The 25,682-nt window shown below is 40.1% G+C and overlaps 1 protein-coding gene across 1 annotated transcript in view; it reads right to left on the bottom strand.

The window, feature by feature from the left end:
- Hasp (Hig-anchoring scaffold protein) overlaps positions 1-25,682 on the bottom strand; it is a 1,448,565-nt gene that overhangs the window by 68,049 nt on the left and 1,354,834 nt on the right. Inside the window, exons 17-19 of the mRNA XM_068228385.1 lie at positions 14,133-14,248; positions 8,988-9,130; positions 4,117-4,243 (exon numbers count right to left, since the gene is read on the bottom strand). Of these exons, the coding sequence (XP_068084486.1) occupies positions 4,117-4,243; positions 8,988-9,130; positions 14,133-14,248 (386 nt within the window). The remainder of the gene's footprint in view (positions 1-4,116; positions 4,244-8,987; positions 9,131-14,132; positions 14,249-25,682) is intronic.

Here is a 25,682-nt window from a genome sequence, read left to right as displayed (position 1 = left end):
GATAGTGGAGTTTATTTACCATCCTTTCCACTTCCTCAAGCATAATCCCACTTACATCATTGTCCTTCTTCCCATAAGCTTGGTTGCTCGTGACATTAGCAGAAAGATTTCTTTTCATGTTGAGAAAATTTTCAAAATATTCCCTCCATCTGTCCAGCGATTCCCTGGGACCTCTATGAGTTTGCCTCATTTACCCAAAATGCTATTCATTCCCTTTTTCCCTCCCTTACTAAGATTCTTTATTACTGTCCAGAAAGGTTCCCTTGCCACTTGACCTATTCTTTCCAGGTTATTACTGAAATCTTCCTATGACTTCTTCTTGGATTCAACAAATAATCATTTGTTTTACTCTGTTTCTTTAATGTATGTACAATTGCCTATCAACATCAGTCCTTGTTTGGAGCCATTTCAGAACACCTTTGTTTTACATTTACAAGCTTCCAATTCCACTAAGATGTTTGCTTTTCTTTTTCGATCTTTACACACAGCTATTCCTAGGCATTCCTTTGCTGTTTCTACGACAGCGTCATATATGCCAACCATTCTTTTTCTACTTCCTGAACCTGCTTTCTACAACAGCGTCATGTATGCCAACCAGTCTTTTTTTACATCCTGAACCTGCTTATCATGTATTGTTTTGAACTTTTCGCTAACCATATCAGTCTACTTATGTCTAATTTGCTCATCCTGGAGATTTTGTTCCTTTATTCATCTGCAGACAGGTTTCATTTTTTCTATCCTAAGTCCAGAGATGGTTCACTAACAGATCAGATAGTGGTCTGTATTATCAAAAAATCCCCAGTATACCTGCATTATTATTATTATTATTATTATTATTATTATTATTATTATTATTATTATTATTATTATTATTATTATTATTATTATTATTATTATTATTATTATTATTATTATTATTATTATTATTGAGTGGAATGAAGAAATTGCTGAGTTGAGGAAACAATGCCTGCGACTCAGACGAAGGACACAAAGAGCACGACATAACGACGCAGCTCTCTCAGTAGAGTATAAGACTATGAAGAAAAGACTGCGAAATACAATTAAAAAGAGTAAAGCCGACAAGTGGTGGGAAATGTCTAATGAAGTGGATGAAAATTCATGGGGATTAGGGTATAAAATTGTCATGAAGAAATTCGGGATGCTACCAAGCCCTATCATGGATCCACGCACCATGGAAGAAAGAGTACACATACTATTCCCTGATCATACAGAGAGGATTGATGATGAGGCCGAGAAAGAACTAGACAATGTACCACCTTTTACAATTGAAGAATTGATAACAGCAATTAATTCCCTTAGAAATAAGAAAGCCCCTGGTCCAGATGGTATTCCAGCAGAAGTACTAAAGGTGGCAGTCGAATTATGTCCTCAACTGCTGTTGAGAATGTATAATCATTGTTTGAAAGCGGGAATTTTTAGCTTTCGTTGGAAGATAGCTAGATTGGTTCTGATCAGTAAAGGGACAACTGGGGGTTACAGACCTCTATGTATGCTGGACACTGCTGGGAAAGGTTTAGAGAAGCTCCTACAACCGAGAATACTAGCAGCAGTCCGATTAGCTGGCGACCTATCCGACCAACAACATGGATTTCGCAGAGGTCACTCAACGCTAGATGCTGTGAAGGAAGTGGTGAAGACAGCAGAACGAGCTCAAATGGGTAATCATTATTCTAGGAAACTGACGCTTCTTGTGACTCTAGATGTTAAAAGTGCCTTCAACTCGGCAAGATGGAGTGATATTTTGGAAGCTCTAGAAGACACTTTCAAGCTACCAGAATATCTCATGTATATACTGCGAGACTATTTGAAAGATCGTACATTGTTATACGACACGGAAGACGGTCAGAGAAGAAAACGGCTCACAGCTGGTGCAGCACAAGGCTCAATTCTCAGACCACACCTTTGGAACATCATGTATGATGATTTGTTATGGCTGGAGATGCCAGAAGATGTAAAACTTGTGGGTTATGCTGATGATGTGGCTGCTGTGATAGTAACCCGTAACCTAGAGCTGGCTCAATTTAAATTGAATCAGGTGATGCGACGTGTCAAAGAATGGATGATAAATCACAAGTTAGAACTCGCAGATCACAAAACGGAAATTGTCCTTCTGACGAGGAAAAGGATTAATACTGTTGTACCGATGCAGATCGGACAGATAGCCATCAAAACAACTAGGAGCACAAAATATCTTGGTGTAATGCTTGATACTAAGCTTACATATTGGGACCACATCCAACGGGTAACAGATAAGGCAGCGAAAACCATGACTGCACTGAGCAGACTCATGGGAAATATCAAGGGACCGATATCTAGTAAAAGGCGGCTTCTCATGTCGATTGTTCAATCGATACTGCTATACGGTTCGGAAATTTGGGCTGAATCGTTAAAAATTGTGAAATATCGGAGAAGAATTGCGGCTGTACAACGGAGAGCAGCTTTACGAATTGCTTGCGCATATCGCACAGTATCATAACCCGCAATTCTAGTAGTAGCAGCAGTAGCTCCCATTGACTTGTTGGCCTTCGAAAGACAAGAAATTTGGCTCACACAAGAAGAGCTAGGAAAGAAAAGGGCAAAGGCTTTGGCTCATAGTCGCAGAATGCAACGATGGCAAACAAGATGGGAAGATGATTCTAGAGGGAAATGGACAAAAAGACTGATACCTTCTCTGGGCGTATGGGTTGCCCGAAATCATGGTGAAGTGAACTACTATCTCACACAGTTCTTGACAGGTCATGGATACTTCCGAAAATTTCTTCATAGGCTAGGGCTAGCAACTAGTCCGGTGTGCATATACTGCGGTGATATCGATGACGTATCACATACTTTCTTTGTGTGTGTTCATTGGCTGCCACAAAGAAGATGCTTAGAAGTTATGCACGGAGAATTGACGCCAGAAGGGATCGTGTCAGTAATGCTACGAAGTCGAGAATCTTGGGACCAGGTGGCAGTCTACGTAGAACATATTCTGCGTCAGAAGAAGAAGGACCTGGACGATTACGACAGATAGTAAAGCAGAAGAAGGAAGATGAAGCACAAGATGCATTAAGCACGACATCCGCCCTGAAGTAATGCGAGAGCGGTTTCCGGGGCGGAGATAAACGTCGTGGGAAAAGGGAGTGTGGTTTTTAGTGGGTAAGAATCTCCACACGCTTGTTGAGTGCGGACCCTCACAAGCATCTTATGAAAGATTTTCCACACTCCCTCGCAAAAAAATAAATAAATATATATATATATATATTATTATTATTATTATTATTATTATTATTATTATTATTATTATTATTATTATTATTACCCTCCCATTTGTTGCATTGAATAGCTTTATGTTTGAAGAATGTATCTGTAACTGCTAACCCCATGTTAGCACAGAAGTCCAGTAAATGCTTCCCATTCCTATTAGATTCTATACCATCTCCACATTTACCCATCACCTTTTCATACACTTCCGTTCTATTTCCAACTCTCAGATTGAAATCACCCATTAGCACTATCCTATTCTTGCTGTTGACACTGACTGCGATGTCTCTCAGTGCTTCATAACACTTGTCAACTTTGTCTTCATTTGCACCCTTCCATGATGAATAGACTGAGATAATTCTCATCCTAATCCCTTAAACTGCTAAATCTACCCACATCATTAACTTATTTATCTGCTTAACAGAAAACGATGTTACTGCTTATGCCACACTCTGCCTAATATCTGTTAAGAACACTTTCTAATCTTCTATTTCTTCCTTGTTATCTCCCCTTGCCCAGATATCATTAACTCCTAACACATCCAGACACATACCCTTTGCTGACTCAGCCAGTTGTACTTCCTTTCTTCCGTAAGTCCCATTAATATTGATAGCTCCCCATTGAATTCCATTTCATTTGCCAAATTGTTTCTAAGGAGTCTCTCGCCTGTCAGATGGAAGTAGAACTCCATGGCTCCCATAGGTCTGAGGCTTGCTTAAAATATTCTGAGCATGCTTTGCAGTCAAGCTTTTTTCTAATCCTTTGCAGAACAATTTTAATACAACAGAAGATAGAATAATTATGAAAATTATTCTAAGTAACAGTAAATTGTAATTGTTTTGACATACGTACAGGCATAGTCGTTCTCCTGGTTGAGCCCAAAGCAGACAGGTTTTTGGCCATCCCATTCACCACCCACACATCGTCTGCGGCTTGACCCAATCATTGCATACTTTCCAATGTCTACACAGCGGGAAACCTAGAATTATAATATTATTCATGAATATAACAAAGATTTAATTATAAAACATACATATTTTGAGAAAACATTAATTAAGAGGAGCTTTTCTGTCAGTCAACATACTAAATCAGACAGTCCAGTTTTTTATATGATCAATGCTAATAAAATTTACAATAACATTTTCACAGTATATCTTTACACACTCATAAAAAATCAATTCACATGGCTAGTGCATAAGCCACTGCTGTGGTGTAGGGTAAACATAGTTTATTCTTATTCACTTGGTCCAAGTTTGAAGCCTGGTTTTGCAACAAATTTTAGAATGTTTTAATGTTTCAAACAAAGTGCACTGAGCCTTGTAAATATAATTGAGAACAGACGAGTTAAAACCCTACACTTGGTCATCCTACAAGCAGTGAAGTGATTTATCTACTATCTTCCTATTTAAATCAAGACAAATGCCAAAATGTTATACCTAAGATGACTGTATGCTTAAAACTCACGTGAATTGCTTCAGCAGTTTTTATAAAACAAAACCTGCTTGGTGGTCACAATTGTTTGTGATCTGAAATTGTGACAGGTAGTTTGAGTCGTATTGGTGGAAAAAATTTTGATCATCAGAATCTTGGCCGACAGGATAGGAGAGGTGGTGATATACAATTCCCGGTCTCTAGATTGTGTGCCAGAACCCTTGACTCATTTCCAAACCTCTCCGCTGTGTTATGGAGTGAGAGCATGTGATGGTTTTGGTGGTAATTTGTCTATTGGATGGGGACATCAAGATTTGAGCAGACCTCATGGTGTATTTGAGAGGGGTAGGCTATGCATTGACACCGAGTTTCACCTTTTTTCTACCTCGTTTGTTAACATCACCATCATCACACCCTACACAACACACAACATCCAACCGAGCTCGATAGCTGCAGTTGCTTAAGTGCGGCCAGTATCCAGTATTCGGGAGATAGTAGGTTCGAACCCCACTGTCGGCAGCCCTGAAAATGGTTTTCTGTGGTTTCCCATTTTCACACCAGGCAAATGCTGGGGCTGTACCTTAATTAAGGCCACGGCCGCTTCCTTCCCACTCCTAGCCCTTTCCTGCCCCATCGTCGCCATAAGACCTATCTGTGTCGGTGCGACGTAAAGCAACTAGCAAAAAAAAAAAAACAACAACACAACATCCACTTGTGTAATGATCTTAACCCCTGAGCCAAGGAGTTACTGACTTCTTGAACAAGAAAGAAAGAAAGAAAGAAATAAAGAAAGTTAATCAGACATACCTTACATGCCACAGGAGATATTATAAGTAGAATTTTGTAAACAATATAAATTTATTAAGAATGAGCAGTGTGTTTAATAGAAAAAAATTGTTAGCGTAAATTGTATAATATTGTATTCTAGGAAATATTTCTTCTTCTCTTGTTAATTTAATATTTAGTGCTTGACAATAATGTATTTTAGTGTACCATTTGTCACCGAGGTAGACACCTCATTTGCAAATAAAGAGATTCTGATTTGATTTTGATCTGATATGATAAATGAGAACTGTTCTAAAACATGTATGACTGAAGGAGGGCCACCCAAGAGGTAACGTCAAGGTGGATATGATTTGGGGAGCCCATGATTTTAAGGGACCCAGAAATTTAACGTATTGCTTATATTATTGAAAGCCCAAAAAAAGAAAATGTTGGCTGCAAGGATTTGAGTACGGTATATAGCCAAATATTCATAACACATCTCGTGATCTCTATTTTATCATTCTATAATTGTTTGTGTTCTTGCTTGACAATTTAAATTCAGATTCAGATGGCTGCTCAATCAGCTGTTTTGCTTCAATCAGTATTGTCTTGAGCATTTATCATTCTGTTTCTGAAGGAAGGTAGTGTGTGATATTGTCACTGTCAAAGTGAGAAAATTTAGCATGCCACTGATATTGAATAGCCTATATAATACCATATCAGTATGCCATTAGATGTATACTACGCAAACTTTTCTTGAACCCTAGTTCCCATTCAGTACTATGGAGCTCAGGGCTCAAGAAAAGGTTCGCGTACTATATATCCTCTCTTCAAAATCTACAGTGAGACAATGGAAAATATTCAGGATACCATACTCAGGCTAATAAAATGAATATGAAGTAATAAATTCATATTTTATTTGTTTTGAATAATTAATTAAATTGTATTTCTGAAAAAAGAAAGAGCAGATATCCTTCAGTCTCTATCCATTTTTGTAGAAATTTTGTTTCATAGGGTGTACGTGGATGGGTTCCAGTTGAATGAAATATGTACAGCAAGGGAATAGACTGCCAGAGAGGGATGGCTACTTGCTCAGGCAAGAAGAGAGACACATGCTCTATCACAACAATGTAGGAGTGAAAAGTTACAATGCTGAGGAAGAGTACAGGGCAACAATAGCAATTTTACCTGTGCACGCATGCAAAAATTATTGTCCATCTGAGATCTAAAAGCTCTTTCAAAAAATAACAATTTTAAAGCAAATTTTACTCGTGAAGGATTAAGTGCCACTGGAAACGTTGAGCAAGAAAGTTGGTAAAAATGGCACAAAAATCAGTCCACAATAAAATTTATCCTGGTGCATTCATTCAGGAATCTAGTTTTAAGATAAACTGTTTAAAACAAGAAAAAATAAATTTCCAAGAGATTGGGAAAACAAATAGAGACTAAGCTAGTTGCCTATGCCATTATGGATTGTGTTATATTTGGGAGATGGTAAGATGGAATGGGCTAAGTTGGTCTGATGGATATCACTGGCTTTCTGAGCCCAGGATATTAGGTTCAATACTGGCTCAGTCCTGTGGATATTTGAAGGGGCTTAAAAACACCAGCTCATGTCGGTAGATTTTCCTGTAGGACTCCTTTCAAAAGTGAAGCTCTACCTCCAAGACTATATGGCTTACTCAAGTTGCACAAGGACAATGTATATCTATGGCCCATTGTGAGTGCTATTGCATCACTGAACTATGATATTGTTAAACATCTGGCCACCTTACTACAACCTTACATCGGTGGCACACATTCATACGTCAAAGATTTAGGCCACTTCATAGAAAAGCTGAAGAACATACAGTTAAAAGCCGAAGACCTGCTTGTCAGCTTTGACGTGGTCTCACTCTTCACTAAGGTACCTGTAAATGAGGCCCTGGACAACACTGCTCAGATTTTTCCTGAGGACATTAGCAACTTGTTCAACCATTGCCTCACCACAAGCTGTTTCCTGTGGAATGACAATTTCTACAAACAAATCGATGGTGTCACCATGGGCAGCCCTCTGAGTCAGGTGATTGCCAATTTCCTTATGGGAAAGTTCGAACAAACAGCACTCGAGACTGCACCACTGAAACCTAAGGTGTGGCTGCGCTTTCTAGATGACACCTTTGTGATCTGGAGCTACGGAAGGGAACAATTACAGCTGTTTCTGCAGCATCTGAATAGTATTAACACCAATATTCAGTTCACTATGGAGACAGAAAACAAAGGAAAACTCCCTTTCCTCGATGTGCTGGTAATGAAAACCGCCGATTTAAACCAGGGACACAGTGTACCACAAGCCAACCCACACAGATCACTATCTTCAGAAGACATCCAACCACCACCCATGACAAAAATATGGAGTGATTAAGATGCTTGCCGACTGTGCTAGGAAAATTTGTCAACCTCTGCACGTAAATGAGGAGTTCATCCACCTCAATATGGCCTTACTTGCTAACGGGTACAGCCATAAAGATATCCAGCAAGCACTCCATCCCAGACGTCCAACAACCAGGGAGAAAGAAGAGGAGTGGCTGGTAGCAAAAGCCTCTCTGCCGTATATTGAGAAAACATCTGACAGAATAGGGAGGCTACTGGAGTCCCATGGGGGTAAAAACCATATATAGGCCAATGAAAAAAACCCAGGAACTACTTAGGTCTGCCAAAGACAAGCACCATCCTCTCTCCACAGCAGATCCCATGCAGCTGTGGCCAGGTGTACATAGGCACTACAAAATGCAGCATTGCCACACAATCGAAGGAGCACAACAGACATAGCCGGCTGGGACAAGCAGGTAGATCATCAGTCGCTGAAAACTCGCTGCTAGCAGGCCATGACATACAGTAAAGCGACACCAAAGTATTATCCCTGGCTACAGAGGGAAGCCATTGACATCCTGAAGCACACCAACAGCTTCAACCGTTGGAAGGAATCTGAACAGGTAAACGAAGCCTGGTTTCCAGTCCTGAAAGCCTTAAATCCTGAGGGGCATGTTGGCCGAGGCAGAACAGAAAAAGCAACAGGTGATCAGTTGCCTGTCTCTGCCAAAGAACAGCCAAACAGCGACACCCCCCACCCCCCAGCATGGAGAATCAATAGGCGAGGAGCGTACCATAGCCTGCATTATATAATGAGGTAGAATTACAACATCACTTCATTCCACTGAGAGCTTCGCTGCTTCAAAGTTAGTCTGAGCCCTTGATAAGCTGAACACAGTCTTCGGTGAAACATCAGGACCACCACATGCTCCTGGACCACGGCCTACAAGCCCAGAAAACACTGATATAAATAACTTCAGTGTTTTGTTACTAGTTTCTCAGGCTCTTATATCAGACTGGTCATCATTAGTTCTTACAAGACTGGCCAAAATCCATTACCTACTCTTAAACTAGAATTTAATTCCTTGTATGAGCTACAAAACCAACATGTGACCTCTGTGTAAGATACAGAAATCCTGCCTTACATCGTGCAATACTATGGCTATTTTACTCACCACTACAGAATTTGGTGGAAATTCCACTACTTCTTCAGTAATCTGCTGATCATTATAAAATGAAACCAGATTGGGTTCTGTGTTGCGGAATACACAGGTACTATTGCGAAGAAGACCTGGGCCATCCGGCGAATCCTCACCTTCTGTTGGAAACACATAAATAGAAACAGCATCAACAGCAGCTCAAAGATAGCTCCATTATAATAATGAAATAAATATCATATTGTTAAGGTGCAATAAAATTACTTTGACTTCTTAAAGTCAAGAACCAGTAGAATTATACTCATTAAGACTACTATGGAGAGATATCATGATGTATACCAGTATTATAGGTATCATGTTATTTCATTTTAAATTATTAATTTTTGTCCATTTAAATATGTACTGTAATCATATGAATTATAAAAATCAGTAAACACAGTTTTATTCATTATTAAATGTAGCTAAGAAATTCAAATAGTTTTATAGAGTAAGACATATTATTAAAGAACAAAAGCAAAATATGTATAATTTTTTTTACCTGGTATATTCACTAGATATTAAGTGTTAAATACTATGCAACATAAAAATGGTAAAACAAACAATTTGCAAGTCACTGAACTTCCTCTTTGCATAAAATAATACGCAAGCAGGCAATTAAGGTATCAAATAAAAACAGCAGCAAAACTTAAGATTGGCCTTCAAATGAATCTGAAACAAATCATTCTAACATTATGACGTTAGTAACAACGTTAAAATCATCAATATCACAAACACTACATTCAACAAGTCAGCAAAGCATGGTTAGTTTGTACACACTGAAGTACCAATTGCATTGTTTCTAGACAGATAATATCTAAATGATATTATATGTGATGCTAATATTTATTCAAATTATAATGAATATGTACTGTATATGCTTCTTTGTAAAGAGAATTTTAAAAAAAATCACAAGGTTAGTAAATTAATCCAATTTTACATCAATTAAATGTTCCTACCATATGCAAAAGCTTGAAACATTTTTGTATTCTATAATACTCCTCTAATTTATTTCTACTTGGATACTCATCTGAGACCTAGATAGATATAAATGTAGGCTACTGCAATATATTTAGCAGCTACTCTGCAATATATGAGGTTCGATAGAGATTCAGCCATGTGATGCCTTTTGAAAGAAAACTTGCTGTTATTTTGAACTATCGTATACTTTGAGTTTGATTCATTTTGGTAATGTTGTTGATGTTTTATAATTCCACAATATTCTGGTATCCCAATACAGCTCTGACAGGTAATTCTGCTGTTAACAGGTACATTATGGTAATTATGATGTTATACTTTGATTTTTGCCATAATTATGTGGAATTTTTTAATGATAATTGGTAATTTGCTCTATTTTACATAGAAGTTTTAATTATAATGATAAAGCAATAATCAAAAAATACAGGTTTTTACTAAATTAAAACTCTATGAAATCACTTTGTTGTTTGAAAGAGTTGCCTTTGAGATGTGGTGTTGGCAAAGGATACTATGAGTAGCTTGGATGAAGAGAAAAACAAATGTGTCAATCACAGGAGAACTGAATGTTACTAAATGGCTATCTTCCCAAGTCAGTGAAAGCTACCCCCAGTTCCTTGGGCACATTTATATGCTTCTTTTGTAGACAGATTTTATTTTTAAATGTCTCAGAAGGTTAGTAAATTAATTCAAGTTTACATCAATTAAATGTTGCTAACATATGCGAAAGCTTGTATAATTTTTGTATTCTATAATACTCCTCTAATTTATTTCTACTTGGATGCTCATCAGAGACTGTTTTATAACAAAAAGTAGAAGGCAGAAGATCGAGGAGTAACAGGAAGTAGATGGTTTGATCAATCAAAGAATGAAGACTTCAAGGTTGAACAGGAAGTATTAAAGAAGAACTGCAAATTACTGAATGGCTATCTTCCCATTATGTAGGTAAAAGCTACCTCCAGTTCCTTGGGCACATTTTGGTAAAGGAAGGGCAAAATTCGGTTAAGATTGTTTTATAAGGAATAGTAGAAGGCAGAACATCTGGAGGATGAAATCACATAAATGTTAAAAATATTTAAGCTCTTTAGGCCTTTCCAGTTGTGAATTACCAGTGTTTCGCCCCAGTGTAGCAGTGGGCTCTTAAATTGTGTTTTCCTTCTGGGAACTTAATTTTTGATATCACGTAGATTGTTTGATCAAGTAAAGTATACTACCGGCCTACCTCTCCACCTGATGTACTATGACGAGTTGAAGACTGCTCTGGGTAGAAACATATTGTCAGGGATGCGATAATAGGAGAGCAAAGATGCTCAGCAATGTGCTTACGCCTTTGGAAAGAAAAGGGAGTATTGGGCTCAGGGCACATTTACCTGTGCAGCAATGTTTCTTTCGTGCATTACGCATAGATTGGGAACAGTAGTGGAAAACATCACTCTTTGAACTCCAAGGGGTCAGCAAGTTGTTCAAGGAAAAGTAAATGGTATCAAGTCGTGTGGAAGAGCTCCCAGAAGATGGATAGACTAGAACAGAGATGCAACTCACACACCTCTCCGAGTGACAATTCATAAAGCAGAAGACCAGAGGAGATGGCAACTGCTGGTGGACACTGTCAAATAGTAAAAGTAAGCATGAGATCATACTACTCAGACATAAGTTAGGTATGCGACTGAGAAGAAGAAGAAGAAGTAACCGAGTCATCTTTAGATATGATAGATATGAGCCAACTAGGTTTCTTCTATATTAGTATTTTGAAAATTGAAGTATTTTTAAGATATTATTATTATTATTATTATTATTATTATTATTATTATTATTATTATTATTATTATTATTAAGTAGATGCACAACAAGGATGTGATTACTGCAATATCTTGTAAGATAGATACTGACAAGTAATTGACATGCAGAAGACTAAATTTCCATGCAATCATAACAGACAGGTACCGTATTTGTACTCTTGATATCACGAGAGCTAATTAAGAGTCCAGCGATAATTATTATAATTGCAATTATTTTTGCCATATTTTAACTTATTTCACGCTTGTGTCAATATTTTGAACCACTTCTTATGTTTAGTCCTCAGCCTGAAGGTTGGTTTTTGTTCCCAAAAGCATCACTGTTAGCTTCATTAACACCATGGGCCTCTAGGCATCACTGACAAAGAGGTGAGCTAGAGAAATGAGGAGTGAGGTATTTTCCTGTAGCTTTCCTCACTGAGCCAGAAGGTGCTATTACATATCAGTTTGCCAAGACCCCTGAAATCCATTCACCAACTGACCCTATGAGCAACACTTTTACACCATATATGGCAGGTTCTGCCTGTATAAGGAATTTTTTTCTAGCATTGCTCATACGTAAGTCAATTTCAAAATCATGGATGAGATTGGGACATATCAATAAAAGTAACAAATTTGATTTACTCATTACCAGAAGACATAGTTCACTGGAAACACTATTTCTCACCAGAAATGGACCTGAGCTAGTTATACAGCATATGTATGTCAGCCCGCTAGTCCTGTTTCCTGATATGGGATGAGACGAAATTATGGCATGCTTTTTATGGTCGAGTGCCCTTCATATCTCTAACCTCAATTGAGGAGCTAATGAAGATAAAATGAATTATAGTGAATGAAAATTGGAAAGAAGGTGGGAGGAATCAATTGGTTGTGGCCTTTGATTAGGAACTTTCCCAGCATTTGTCTGGGAGTGAAAATGAAAAACCATAGAAAAACCTACTTGTCTCCCAAATGCAAAGCTTGGCTCCATAACGAAGAATATTAACATGCATGGCTACTCTGCTTGGTAGCTATGTACATGGTATATTAGCCTGTACCTTAGTCAAGGCCAGGGTTGTTTCTTTCCCAGTCCTAGCCCCAATGAAATGGGTATGTGGTGTGTGTGATTTTTATGTTTTCCTGATTATTGCCTACATGAACTGACAACCAGAAAATGAGAGAGTGTTCATGCAGGTTCCTCTGCACGTGGCCATAATATGACAGTTCCATTTCAGATACAAAAGACAGTCACTGACAACAAGTTCACCACAGTCTCCTTCCCCTCAAGACCGGGCGAGTTGGCCATGTGGTTAGAGTCGCACAGCTGTGAGCTTGCATCCGGAAGATAGTGGGTTCGAACCCCACTGTTAGCAGCCCTGGAGATGGTTTTCTGTGGTTTCCCATTTTCACACCAGGCAAATGCTGGGGCTGTATCTTAATTAAGGCCACGGCTGCTTCCTTCCCATTCCTAGGACTTTCCTATCCCATCATCCCCATAAGACTCTGTGTCTTTGCGACGTAAAGCAAATAGCCTCCCCTCAAGAGTGTTCAGAGTTAGAGTGTTCAGAGTTCTGATAAAGAAAAAGGTTGTGAGGATTTCTTTCAGCAGTGGCATTTCTAAAAAAATATCAGGAGTGGAGCTGGTGAACCAAAACCTGCACAGCTCAGAAGAGGTTTTCTGTGACTTCTTTCTGTTTCTATCAGTCAAGACAAAGTTGAAGGATCATCAGTTTTGAAGTCTAGGAGAAAATATTACATCTTATAAAGAAGACATTGGTACCAACTCTAAGGAAGCATGGCACAAGTTTATAGGAGACTACTTTGAAAAGAAGTAAGCAGAGTTGATGAGCTACAACCTAACAGAACCTAGAAAATTTTAAACACCTTTGCACTTCTTGTTCAAGTCCCACCGCGACCTAATCTCAAATACGTTTGTTAATGGTTTATGTTATGAGAGTAAGTGGCTCTTCTTGTATCATGTACAGCAATGAATGTGTTTAACATTCCATAAATTGCTCTAGACTTTCAAGAGGTGCAGTATAGGAATTTTACTCTGATAAAACCTTCTGTAATGTGCTGTAAATTAGACAATACAGGTCTCTCACATTTAGGCATTCTTAAATCCTAGCTAGGTGTTCTGCGTTCAGTCGTACAGACTTGAGAACAAAAGATGAGCACTTCAACAAACTACACTACATAGCCATTCACATACAAGCTCTAGTAAGTTATTGCATCTCAAGAATATTAGTGATTCTTCCAGAGAAAAACCTTAATGCAACTAAACATTCCAGCAAATTTTAAGTAAAAAAATAAAATAGCTAGTAATGTTAATACTTGAATGGAGGACTACTGTTATCCTGCCAGTGGCTCTCATTACCACAGTTGAGCGATCGTCCCACCCAGCTACCATCCTCACACACGATCCTCCATGTTGTCTTCTCACCCATAATGCTAGCAATACAGTTGAATGTCACCTCTGTGCCATCAGGAAAGCTGAAACAAAGGAAACATAAACATAATTTTAATATAAGTCCTAGAAAGGAATAAACAAGTGATATATCAAGTCATTCATAGATAGATATGATCATATATAGGAACGCATACTGCAATATGATAAACACAATGACATGTCAATGTGGGTAGAGGGAGCAACAGAAAGATGATGATGATGATGATGATGATGATGATAATAATAATGTTTGCTGTTTAAAAGGGACTAACAGCTAGCTAGTTCATCAGCCCCTACTTGTTCTTCCCCCCCCCCCACATCCCCCAGTACGGGGACCGGGTGTGTGTGTCGTCTTCATCATTGTTTCATCCTCATCACGACATGCAGGTCGCCTATGGGCGTCAAATAGAAAAGCCACACGCCATTATTACTATTATTATACTCTATTGGAGTGCATAAAATCTTCACGGTTTTTTATGAAATTACTCATTATGATAGGAAGGTTGGTGTTTGGTGTGCTGGAAATGCCCCAAAAAAAACAAACAAACAAAACGAAACAAAACAGTGGGCCTGTCTTTCAAGAGATGGCAGTGAATGCACAGAGGTACCAAGGTGACATTTTGACACTGTTCTTTCATCAGTTGACGGAAGAAAATGATCGCTTGCATGATTTCAGCAAGATTCAGCCACTGCACATACAGTGGAAGAATCCCTTCTTATAATCTTGGAAGTTTTTACAGACAGAACGATCAGTGCTGGTCTGTTTCTCCCTTGTTCCCCAGCTCTAATAGTGTGTGAGTTTTACTTGTAGCTTGAGAAGTATCAGCAGATAGTACATACTACCGTGTTAAATCACACCACTTACTGCTATGGCCTAGTGGGCTTCCTTGCTCTTGACACACTAAACTTGACCCTGTGTCTGGTTATTCTCTTCCATTAATTATCCATATACTACTTTTGTCCACTAGTAAACCATTATAAATAAGAACATACACTGCCGGAAAAAAAAAAAAAAATAGCATACCCTCTTAGAGTTTTCCATTTCACTCAAGATTTATTGCTGAAACATAACATTTGGAGTATATGAAATGATTACATTTACAAATCAATAGCTTAAGTGGTACTGAGGTACCAGGTGTCGATCCATACTGAATCACCCATATTAATACGTGGTGTATCCTCCACGGGCGGCAATGCAGGCACTGATTCTGGCATCCATTCAATCGTACAGATGGCGAATACTGTCTTGGGATACATTATTCCATGCTTGTTTGACCTGTTCACGTAGTTCTGCAAGAGTTGTGGGTTGATGTGTCGCACATGTCGGTTGTCATCCCATCATATCCCACATGTGCTCGATGGGAGACAAGTCCAGAGATCGTGCTGGCCAGGGAAGTTGCTGTACATCTTCCAGAGCACGTTGAGTTTCATGCGCAGTGTGTGGGTGAGCATTATCCTGTTGGAACAACATATCACCTTCCTGTTGCAAGAATGGCAAAAGAGCGGGTCTTACAACATTCTGCACATACCAAGCACTGGTCAGCGTTCTCTCCACAAACAACAAACGTGAACAAGAGCTGTAGCTTATCGCAACCCAGACCATAAGGCCTGGGGTGGGGCCAGTGTGTCTTGGACGAATGCACTCTACGAGACAGTGCTCACCAGGTCTACATCATACGTGCAAACGACCATCACTTCCGTGCAGGCAGAATGTGCTTTTGTCACTGAAGACTATGGCTCACCATTCCATCTTCCAAGTGATCCTCTGATGGCAGCAGTCGAGCCGTGCACGTCGATACTGTGGCGTGAGTGAAAGATGGGCTAGAGGTGTGTGTGCCTGTAGTCCCACTGTTAGTAACTGGTTGGCAACAGTTTGTGTTGACACTTCTGGACTCACAAACCCTCTTAGAGTTGACTGGGATATTGCCAAACACCTAAGCTTTGAAACGAGATTTTACAAACGTTTAAAGACTAATGAAAATCTATGTGGATTAGTAAAATCCATCATATTTACCCTGTAAGCACTCACAATTATAACCTTCAAATGTAGATAGAAATATTTTAAAAATCAGTTCCAAAAAATTACTGCAACGTTCGGCATTACCCCACTACCAGTGGTAATAGCGAACATTATGTTTGCCATTACCCCTCATGCAAATATGTTCAAAATGATGTGAAAACTATATTTAGGCCACTAAAGTATAACTTACAATATTTTGAACAGTATGATTTAGGTTAAACTCTTATTGACAGTTTCTGATGCAAAAATCACATAAGTAACGTTCAGATTTGTTTTCTCAAGAACTACAGTCTTTGCCAGTCCAATGCTTGCAAGATGTATTTGAACATTTATACCATAACTCATTGTCACGTTCAAATTCTGCACAAACATAACATAACTCATCAGAATCAGTTTTGAATTCACCATCCAAGTCCAATATATCGACAAGATCAACACCTTCATCAGTGTCATCACAAATATTTTTACTTATATCATCTTCACCTTGTGATGATCCAAAGTGAATTGACCTACTCCATGAAGGCTTGCAATAGTATTCTTCTTTTTCCTTCAAAATCCCTTTTTAGATACTGTGGGCAGCACCAACTGTTTTTTTTTCTGTGCATTCATCTTTCTTCTCTTGTTCTTTTCCAGAAGTCTTTCTTTCATTGGAGTTGCTGTTATATTTTCTGAATGTTGTTTCTTTCGTTCACCTGCTCCATGATAATTTTGTCCAGATTTTAATGAAGGGCCTGGGATTGGTGAAATATCTGCAAGAGAAATGTACCCATTCCCCTTTTGATTGGTATTAACTGGCAAAGTCACATGATCTGCTGAAATTGTGTTTGGCTGGATTTCAACTCCTTCATGAATCTCTTCCTCTGGTTGTTCTCCTTCTTCAGGTGTCTCATTGTCATGAACAGTTCTCAGTGCAGCATCAAGAAAGTCCCCCTCACTGAAAACACCTAGGTTAAGTGGGTATATTCCTGTTGTTCTAAAGCCGGGCACCCCTTTCTCAGTGTTTGCTACTTTGATAAAAGCTCTCTTGAAAATGACTGGTACATTTAACATGATGATTTTTGATTTCTCTCTCTCATGTGAATATCACACTCTTTATTGAATGCGGCTTTCAGAAGCCCATAGAAAGTAATGTCAAGGGGTTGCATGCAATGAGAAGAATGTGGGGGGGTACTGGTAATGATAGCATGCATATACCATTGTCCTTGCAGAAATTATATGAAGACAAAGAAATGTGGCTGGAGTGATTGTTCAGCACTAGAAGAACAGAGTTTGATCTTGAGGCACCAACAAAAGAATCAAAATGTAGCAACTAGGTGTTAAACAACTCTTCTGTGATCCAGCCTGATTTGGAGCAAGCATAGATTGTCCCTTCTGGTCCACCACGACAAAATTTGGCTTTAAGGCGCAGTGCAGGAAAAATCATCATTGGGGGAACGTACGATCCAATAGCATTCGTTGCATAGCATACGGTTATAGTTTTTCCCCTTTCTCCACTAGTAACAGCTCCTACCTGCTTCTGACCTTTGGTAGCCAGAATAGTACCTGGTTTCTAGGCAAAACTTAAGCCACTTTCGTCCATATTAAATATCTTCGATGGAGGGAAGTTATACTTAGCCATCATTTCGGACAAGAGTGAAAAAACCCTATGTTTTTCATCTTTGTTGAACACCGTTATGCGATTCAGACTCGTTGCCTCTGGTTTCCTTATGCTTATGGAAGGATTTCTTTTTAAGAATCCAGTTAACCAATTGTCACCAGCTTCATGTTTCTCTTTATTGAAGTTATTTGTGATTTCATTTTTTCTGGAAACTCAAATGCAAGATGTCTTAATTTACTTGGACTAATTCCATAAAATGCTTTGGCTAAACAAATTACATGACAGGCCATATCTCTTTCTTGATCTATAGGAAATACAGGTTTTCTCCCCATGTTTGGTGCCTCTGTGTTACCAGATTTAAGCCTGTCATATAGAGTAGTAAGAGGAATATTGAATAATGTAGCTGCTTCTCATATAGGTCTGCCTTCTGCTCTAACTTTCTTGGCTCTTTCGAGGTCCTCCTCTGTTCAGCTTGCTATTGCTGTCTTCTGCTTCAGATTCCACATCTGAAATGTTTTTAAACCAACCGACCGGCCGGCCGGCCGGCCGGCCGGCCGCCCGCCCGACCGCCCGACCGCCCGACCGACCGACCGACCGACCGACCGACCGACCGACCGACCGACCGACCGACCGACCGACCGACCGACCGACCGACCGACCGACCGACCGACCGACCGACCGACCGACCGACCGACCGACCGACCGACCGACCGACCGACCGACCGACCGACCGACCGACCGACCGACCGACCGACCGACCGACCGACCGACCGACCGACCGACCGACCGACCGACCGACCGACCGACCGACCGACCGACCGACCGACCGACCGACCGACCGACCGACCGACCGACCGACCGACCGACCGACCGACCGACCGACCGACGCTGAACAAGTTATTCGCGATAGCACCGTTGTACGCCATGATATTGCTTCATCGTTAACTTATGAAATAAAATAAATATTTGCTGATAGAAAATATAAAGTTTAAAAGAGTTCTGTAGGGTTGAGATATTTTATAAACAAAGGTAAATTTACCAGGTACCAGGATATATCCATAAATTTAGATTTTTATTGTCAAGTCCGTCAACAGTGAGCATCGTTGACATGGATAGATAGTTTGATTGTCAAGGTCATGTAATGAACACAATTAACTGGTAGTGGCAGCAGTTGTTTTGATTACCGAGCTCAATAGCTGCAGTCGATTAAGTGCGGCCAGTATCCAGTATTCGGGAGATAGCGGGTTCGAACCCCACTGTCGACAGCCCTGAAAATGGTTTTCCGTAGTTTCTCATTTTCACACCAGGCAAATGCTGGGGCTGTACCTTAATAAGGCCACGGACGCTTCCTTCCCACTCCTAGCTCTTTCCTGTCCATCGTCGCCGTAAGACTTATCAGTAATACCAATATAATGGTCCGTTATTGGACATTATAAATTTTCCAGCTAACTCATTCTTGGTTGCCTGCGTTTCGCCCTCGTGTCTTGGGTGGTGTGCCAGACTTATCAGTGTCGGTGCGACGTAAAGCAACTTGATGTAGATGTTGATTCCCAATGGGAACCTAAAATATTTGTCCTGAATGAGTAAATTTATAATACCAATATAATGGTTCGTTATTGGACATTATAAATTTTCCAGCTAACTCATTCTTGATTGCCTGTGTTTCGCCCTTGTGTCTTGGGTGGTGTGCTAAGTCCCAACTGACAAGCCTAACTTAGCACATGAGAGCGAAACACAGGCAATCAAGAATGAGTTAGGTGGAAAATTTATAATGTCCAATAACGGACCATTATATTGGTATTGTAAAGCAACTTGCCAAAAAAAAACAAAAAAAAAAGTTGTTGTGATTATCCTTATAAGGGGAAAAGAAGTGTGATCATTTTTAGCTGCTGTTGTTCAAGAAGATAATAAAGATCACTATCAAAATAAGGAAGTAAATCTGAAGGAATGATCACTAAGAATGAGATAAACAGAAATAATTATTCATTGGGAGGTGACAGGGGGGTGGTAGTGCAGGCAAGGGAGTTTGAAAGCCTAGGCCTTGAACACAGTATTAATAATAATAATTGTACCGGGTGGTACACCTCCACGCCGCTAATTTAAATGCGCGCCAGTTAAAACTCCTCTGCTGGAGGAAGTCTGAACTTTATTGACGTTATTAATTTTCTACCTTCTCAGAAGATGTCACTACCTGTAAATTTTGGAGTTTTAGAACTGTGTCACTTTTGATGTGTTTTTGTTTCGCTTGAAGTAAGAAGTGTGAACTTTCTCTTCTAGAGGACACTACTGAAGATCTACAATAGTGCAACCTAGTGCGGAGTCAAAGAACTTTTTTTTTGGAGAAAATTTAATTTCAAGAGTTTGTTCTTTGTTAAATTTCTTTCTGTCATTGTTTAAGTTGGCAATATTTACCCCTTTCTTCCCCTTGTTATGAATGTATCCAATCCCGAATTTCTTCTATTAATTTCTGACCAATCTGGTGTATCTTCCCCCAACTTGAATCTGTTGCGGGGTCCTACCCAATAAAGAGTTTGTGGGAGGGTGTTTTCTTTCCCCTAACGCCTAGAACCTTCCGCGAGAGGATATAAACTGCTGATTTTCGGGTCTCCGGGCCACTTGTGTTCCATCTTTCAGTGTGTTAAGTACATAGCAGGGGGCGGGAAGCGCCTCTTTCTTCGGCAGCGGTCAACAACAAGGTAATGGCCGATTAATAACTTCTTTCTTTGCTAGCTCAGCAGTTTAACTTTCGGGGCGGGTTCTAAGCGTTCAACCATGTAACCTTTTCCTAAAATGTAACTACTCTTTTCATATATTCTCTTTTAAAACGACATATCGGGATAGAGAGTGCTTAACCCTCTCGAGCTCCCACTCACATCGTCCTGAGGTGAACTTATTTTTCTCAACCAATTCTTCCGTAATGTAATGTAAATTGCTATTAAGTTACCTCTGTAGTATGGGATTAGCCCTTGTATTAACGGCCTAGTGCCAAGTAGGTCTTAAGCAAAGTGTATTAGGAGTGCAAGTTCGCCTCCTCTCAAATTGTATTTTAGAGGTCTTGTATTAATCTTCTTGTTATTTAACAGACCTCAGTAGGTTGGGTATTTTGCCCCTGTGTATATGTCCTTTGAGGACGGCTTAAAGGTGGAGTTCGGAGTGGCCTATGATAGGCTTGTATTTTAGGGGGAAGTTGCCCTTTTTGAAAATTGTGTTTCTGCCTCAAGGAGGCTTTTGGATGTAATCGGAAGCAGATGTTTCTGGCATGTTTGGGGGTTTTCGGCCCCTTTGTTGTATGGTGTTCATTGTAAGGTTGGGCTCATTGCTCAAGAATTATGTTTCTGACTTTTGAAGCCCCAAATGGGGTACCTATGTAAATGTATTTGTCAATCGTGTTTCGGCTACTAAGTACCTGTTCTATTTGTTGTTACCTAATTTTGAAAAGAAAATATTTTCACTTTAGTAGCTTGAGACCCATTCACCACCCAGCACCTTCTTTCATGCATAACTACCACCAAAACACGGTAACAAGTGGTAGCAGAGCGTGGTTGAATGGGTCTCAATTTAGCCCCTTTTGACGGCTAAATATTGTTTGTTCCGAACTCTAACCATTTTCTCAGTCGCTGGAATTTTTTGACCTTTTCAAAATTGGTCTGTCATCATGCCCGGCCCTCGCGATGTTCTCCTTCTTAACTATTTGCGCAAGGAGGAGTTGATCTATGAATTAACTATCAGAAATGTGCAATCTGGAGGCACGGTTGCAATAGACACTAACAAGCTTAGAGAGTCCCTGGATTTGCCCATTTCCATCCCCAATTTGGGAGAGAAAGAAATTGACGATTCTCTTTCCACGATCACGGAGAATGTTACTGGGCTAGCTTCTGTAGTTAGTTTTTTTGATGAAAATGATCCGTCTCCGAATCAAATTAAGCGTGTGCAAGGCAGGCTATATCATTTTTCGAATAGGGTTAACGATCTGTTGTCTCTAAAACTGAATGACGTTCAGAGGAAGGAAGCTAGTAAGCTCCTGGAAAATATTTCCGAATTATCTAGTAAGGTCACTCAATTGTTAACTGGGGAAGTTCCTCCCAAATCTGATCAGCCCACCATAGTGAATGTAGGTAGCGAGGAAGAACCTGCTAAGGGAGAAGTAAATAGGAAAACCATCGCTGCTCAAACTATCTCTGCCCCATTGGACAACGAGTCTGAACGCCGTGCATCGCTGAGTAAAATCCGTTCTGAATTAACTTCTTTGCCATTGAAACCTTTACCTACTATGTCACCCGGGTTTAGTAGCTTGCCTCATCCATTGGCAATGTTGCTCAGAGGTATTTCTAAGTTTTCCGTTAATACCACCAGTGACGTAATTTCATTTTTAAGATTTCTAGTGGAATTTCAGGATCATGCCCTTGTTTTTTCTCTTTCTCCATGTCAAATCTTGCAAATTATCTATCCGTATGCTATTGGTATTCTCTCTGACAAAATAGTTAGAGCCATTGCCGAGCAATCTTCTATTGAGGATTTCCATGCCCATTTGCTAGCTAACTTCATCCCGGCTAGGGCCAGGTCCTCCCTTATTCAGAAGTACTATTATCGTGTACAGCGCTTGGATGAAAACTTGGCTGATTTCATACAGGACATTAAGTTTTATACTAGGGTGTTTGCCCTTCATTTTCCTGAAGATCAGATTGTACAGGCTATTGTAGAGGAAATTTCACCCCCCTATAGGTCATATTTGTGTTTCGCGGCGTGCCCGCAAAACTTCTCTGAACTTGAAGCATTGGCCGTCTCAGCGGAAGGAGTTAGATACGCCGATTCTTTGCGTGTCGCGAAAGAACCCCCGCCTTCCTTTAGTAACACTCGGCCTCCACCTCGCCGACCAGTCAATCCCCGTAAATGTTATGCTTGCGGGTCGCCTGACCATCTGCGCAACAAGTGTCCGCAGATCAAGTCAAGTGGGACAAGGAATGGAGCCGGGTCATCACAAGGCTGTTTTAAATGTGGGGCTTTCTCACATATCGCCAAGAATTGTCCCAACTCAAATAGCACCCCCTCCTGCTCAACTTCTGGTGCAAATTCCACCTATGCCAATAATAAAAAGTGACTAGTGGCTCCGGCTGAGTCGACTAATCCATCTTCCCGAGACTCAGCCCCTAGTAAACAGGTTGTAAATGCAGAGAACGATCAGCCTTCAAATTCATCTTTTGAATGCCCTAAAGAATGTCTTAGGATTGCGGCGGATACCCCCGCACCTGTTCCTTTTCTTAAGATTGAGTTAAATAACGAGCCTATAACAGCTCTCTTAGATTCAGGAAGTGTTTGTTTGATTATTTCGGCTGAATGGTATTCTAAATTGAAATCGGTTTGTAAACTTCCTGACTATGTCTCTTCTCCTGTTCAATACGTTTCGGCTAATTCATCTCCATTAGAAATTCTAGGTTCCTTACTGGTCAAGATTCGTATTTTTAAGTTTACATGGAAAATTAAATTGTTTGTGGCCAAGCAATTGTCTTGCCCCATTATATTGGGAGCTGACTTTATTTCTCACACTGGTCTTGTGCTCGATCTCCAGTCTAGGTCGTGCACATTCAAATTTGCTTCTAGTTGTAAAATACCTCTATTAAAGTGTAATTCTGTGTCATGTTCTTCTATTTCGCCTACCCAGGATGAGATGTTGTTAGACCTTAGACATCTACCTGAGGAGCAGGCTGATAGTATTCGCAAACTGTGTCAGTCGTTTCCCGAGGTGTTCTCTGATACTCTTGGTGTTACTGACCTTATTGAATACAAAATTGAGGTCACGGATTCGATTCCTGTTCGTTTTCCACCGTATAGGCTATCTCCACCTAAAATGAAGGCTCTGAAAGAAATTATCGATCAGATGTTGAAGGATGGTATTATTAGGCCCTCTAAGTCGGCGTATTCATCGCCTATTTTTCTAGTCCCGAAACCCCAAGGAGGCTTCAGGCCTGTCATTGATTACAGGGCTCTCAATCGGAAGGTGGTGTTGCAATCTGTGCCCCTTCCGGACCTTCATTCTTGTTTTTCATGGTTTCGTAAGGCCAAGTTCTTCACCATCTTGGACTTAAATCAGGCCTATAATCAAATTCCCCTTGCCGAAGAGTCTAAACACCTTACAGCGTTTGCCACGGACTGGAATTTATATGAATACAACCGCGTGCCTTTCGGGCTCCCTACGGGAGCAGCTGTGCTCACTAGGCTACTAGATAGGGTTTTCTCCGACATCAAATTCGAGTACTTATATCACTATTTAGATGATGTCGTCGTATTTTCAGAGACTTTTGAAGAACATCTAGATCATCTGCGAGAAGTTCTCGATCGCCTTCGTAAGGCTGGGTTAACCGTTAAGTTGTCCAAGGTCGCCTTTGCTAAGCCCTCTATGTCATTCCTAGGGCATATTGTGTCACCCGATGGTGTAGCAGTCGATCATTCTAGAACACAGGCCATCCGTGATTTTAAACCTCCCAAGGACATTAAAGGTATCGCCAGGTTCATTGGTATGGTGAATTTCTTCAGAAAGTTCATTCCTAACTTTGCTAATAGAGCGGCGCCCTTAAACCTTCTTCGTAGGAAAGGCATCAAATTCGAGTGGGGACCTTCTCAACAAGCCGCTTTTGAAGATCTGAAATTAGCTCTCTGTAATGCCCCTGTCCTTGCTATGCCTGATTTCTCAAAGAAATTCATCGTCCAAACGGACGCGTCATCGTCAGCTGTAGCTGCAGTCCTTCTTCAAGAGACTGAACTAGGGAGGCGACCCATCGCCTATGCATCTAGGACTCTATCGGCTCAAGAAGCCAAGTATTCCATCTATGAGCTCGAAGGGTTGGCAGTCTTATTTGCCTTAGAAAAGTTCCGTCTCTATCTGGAACATGTCAAATTCGACCTGGAAACAGATAATCAAGCCCTAAGCTGGGTCTTAGGTAGGCCGCGTCGTACTGGTCGTATAGCCCGCTGGGCTATTCGTATTTCCGCCTTCCAGTTTGATGTTAGACATATCAGAGGTACCGAAAATGTTGTTGCTGATGGACTCAGCCGTATGTTTCATAACGACGTCGAGACCCACGAACCGGTCGATAGTTCATCACCTTGAAATAATAACATTAAGTTATTTATTAGACCACCTAATCAATACAAAATCGTCTTGGATGATTTACATAAATTTGTTAGCTAATAGTGGTAAATCATCCAAGACGATTTTGTATTGATTAGGTGGTCTAATAAATAACTTAATGTTATTATTTCAATCTACATCATCAATACGGACCAAAAATGATATTTATTACATGTAATATTACATGTAAAGTTCATCACCTTCCGAGTCCATACTATCTGGTGTTAATGCCATCTTAACAGATGCTCCCATGCTTTTTAGGGATATTGAGAAATACCAACGTGAAGATCCGACGCTGGCTCCGATAATGGAAACCCTTTCTTCTGGGGAACATGCTGTCCCTTATGTTCTGAGGAATGGTGTTCTATGTTGCCCTTCGAGGCATGATAAGTTGATGAAAGTTGTTGTTCCAGCGGTTCTTGTACCTATGATCTTCAAGTATTATCATGAGACCCCATTAGGAGGGCATCTTGGAATCTTTAAAACCCGTGAAAAGATTCGTGAAATGTTCATCTGGAAAGGTATGGACGGCGAAATTCGTGAACTTGTAAAAGCTTGTAAATCTTGTTTGCTCAGTAAACCAACCATGTCCACCAAGGTAGGCCTCTTGTCTTCGCATCAAGCATCGCGCCCCATGGAACGCCTGTATATTGATTATGTAGGACCCTTCCCCCAGTCGAAGGGAAATGCCAACAAATTCATCTTTGTATGTGTAGATGGTTTTACAAGATTTTC

The sequence above is a fragment of the Anabrus simplex genome, chromosome 6, assembly GCF_040414725.1.
Source record: "Anabrus simplex isolate iqAnaSimp1 chromosome 6, ASM4041472v1, whole genome shotgun sequence".
NCBI lineage: Eukaryota > Metazoa > Arthropoda > Insecta > Orthoptera > Tettigoniidae > Anabrus > Anabrus simplex.
Note: the sequence above shows the minus strand (reverse complement) of the source record. Positions and strands in the feature narration are given on the sequence as shown.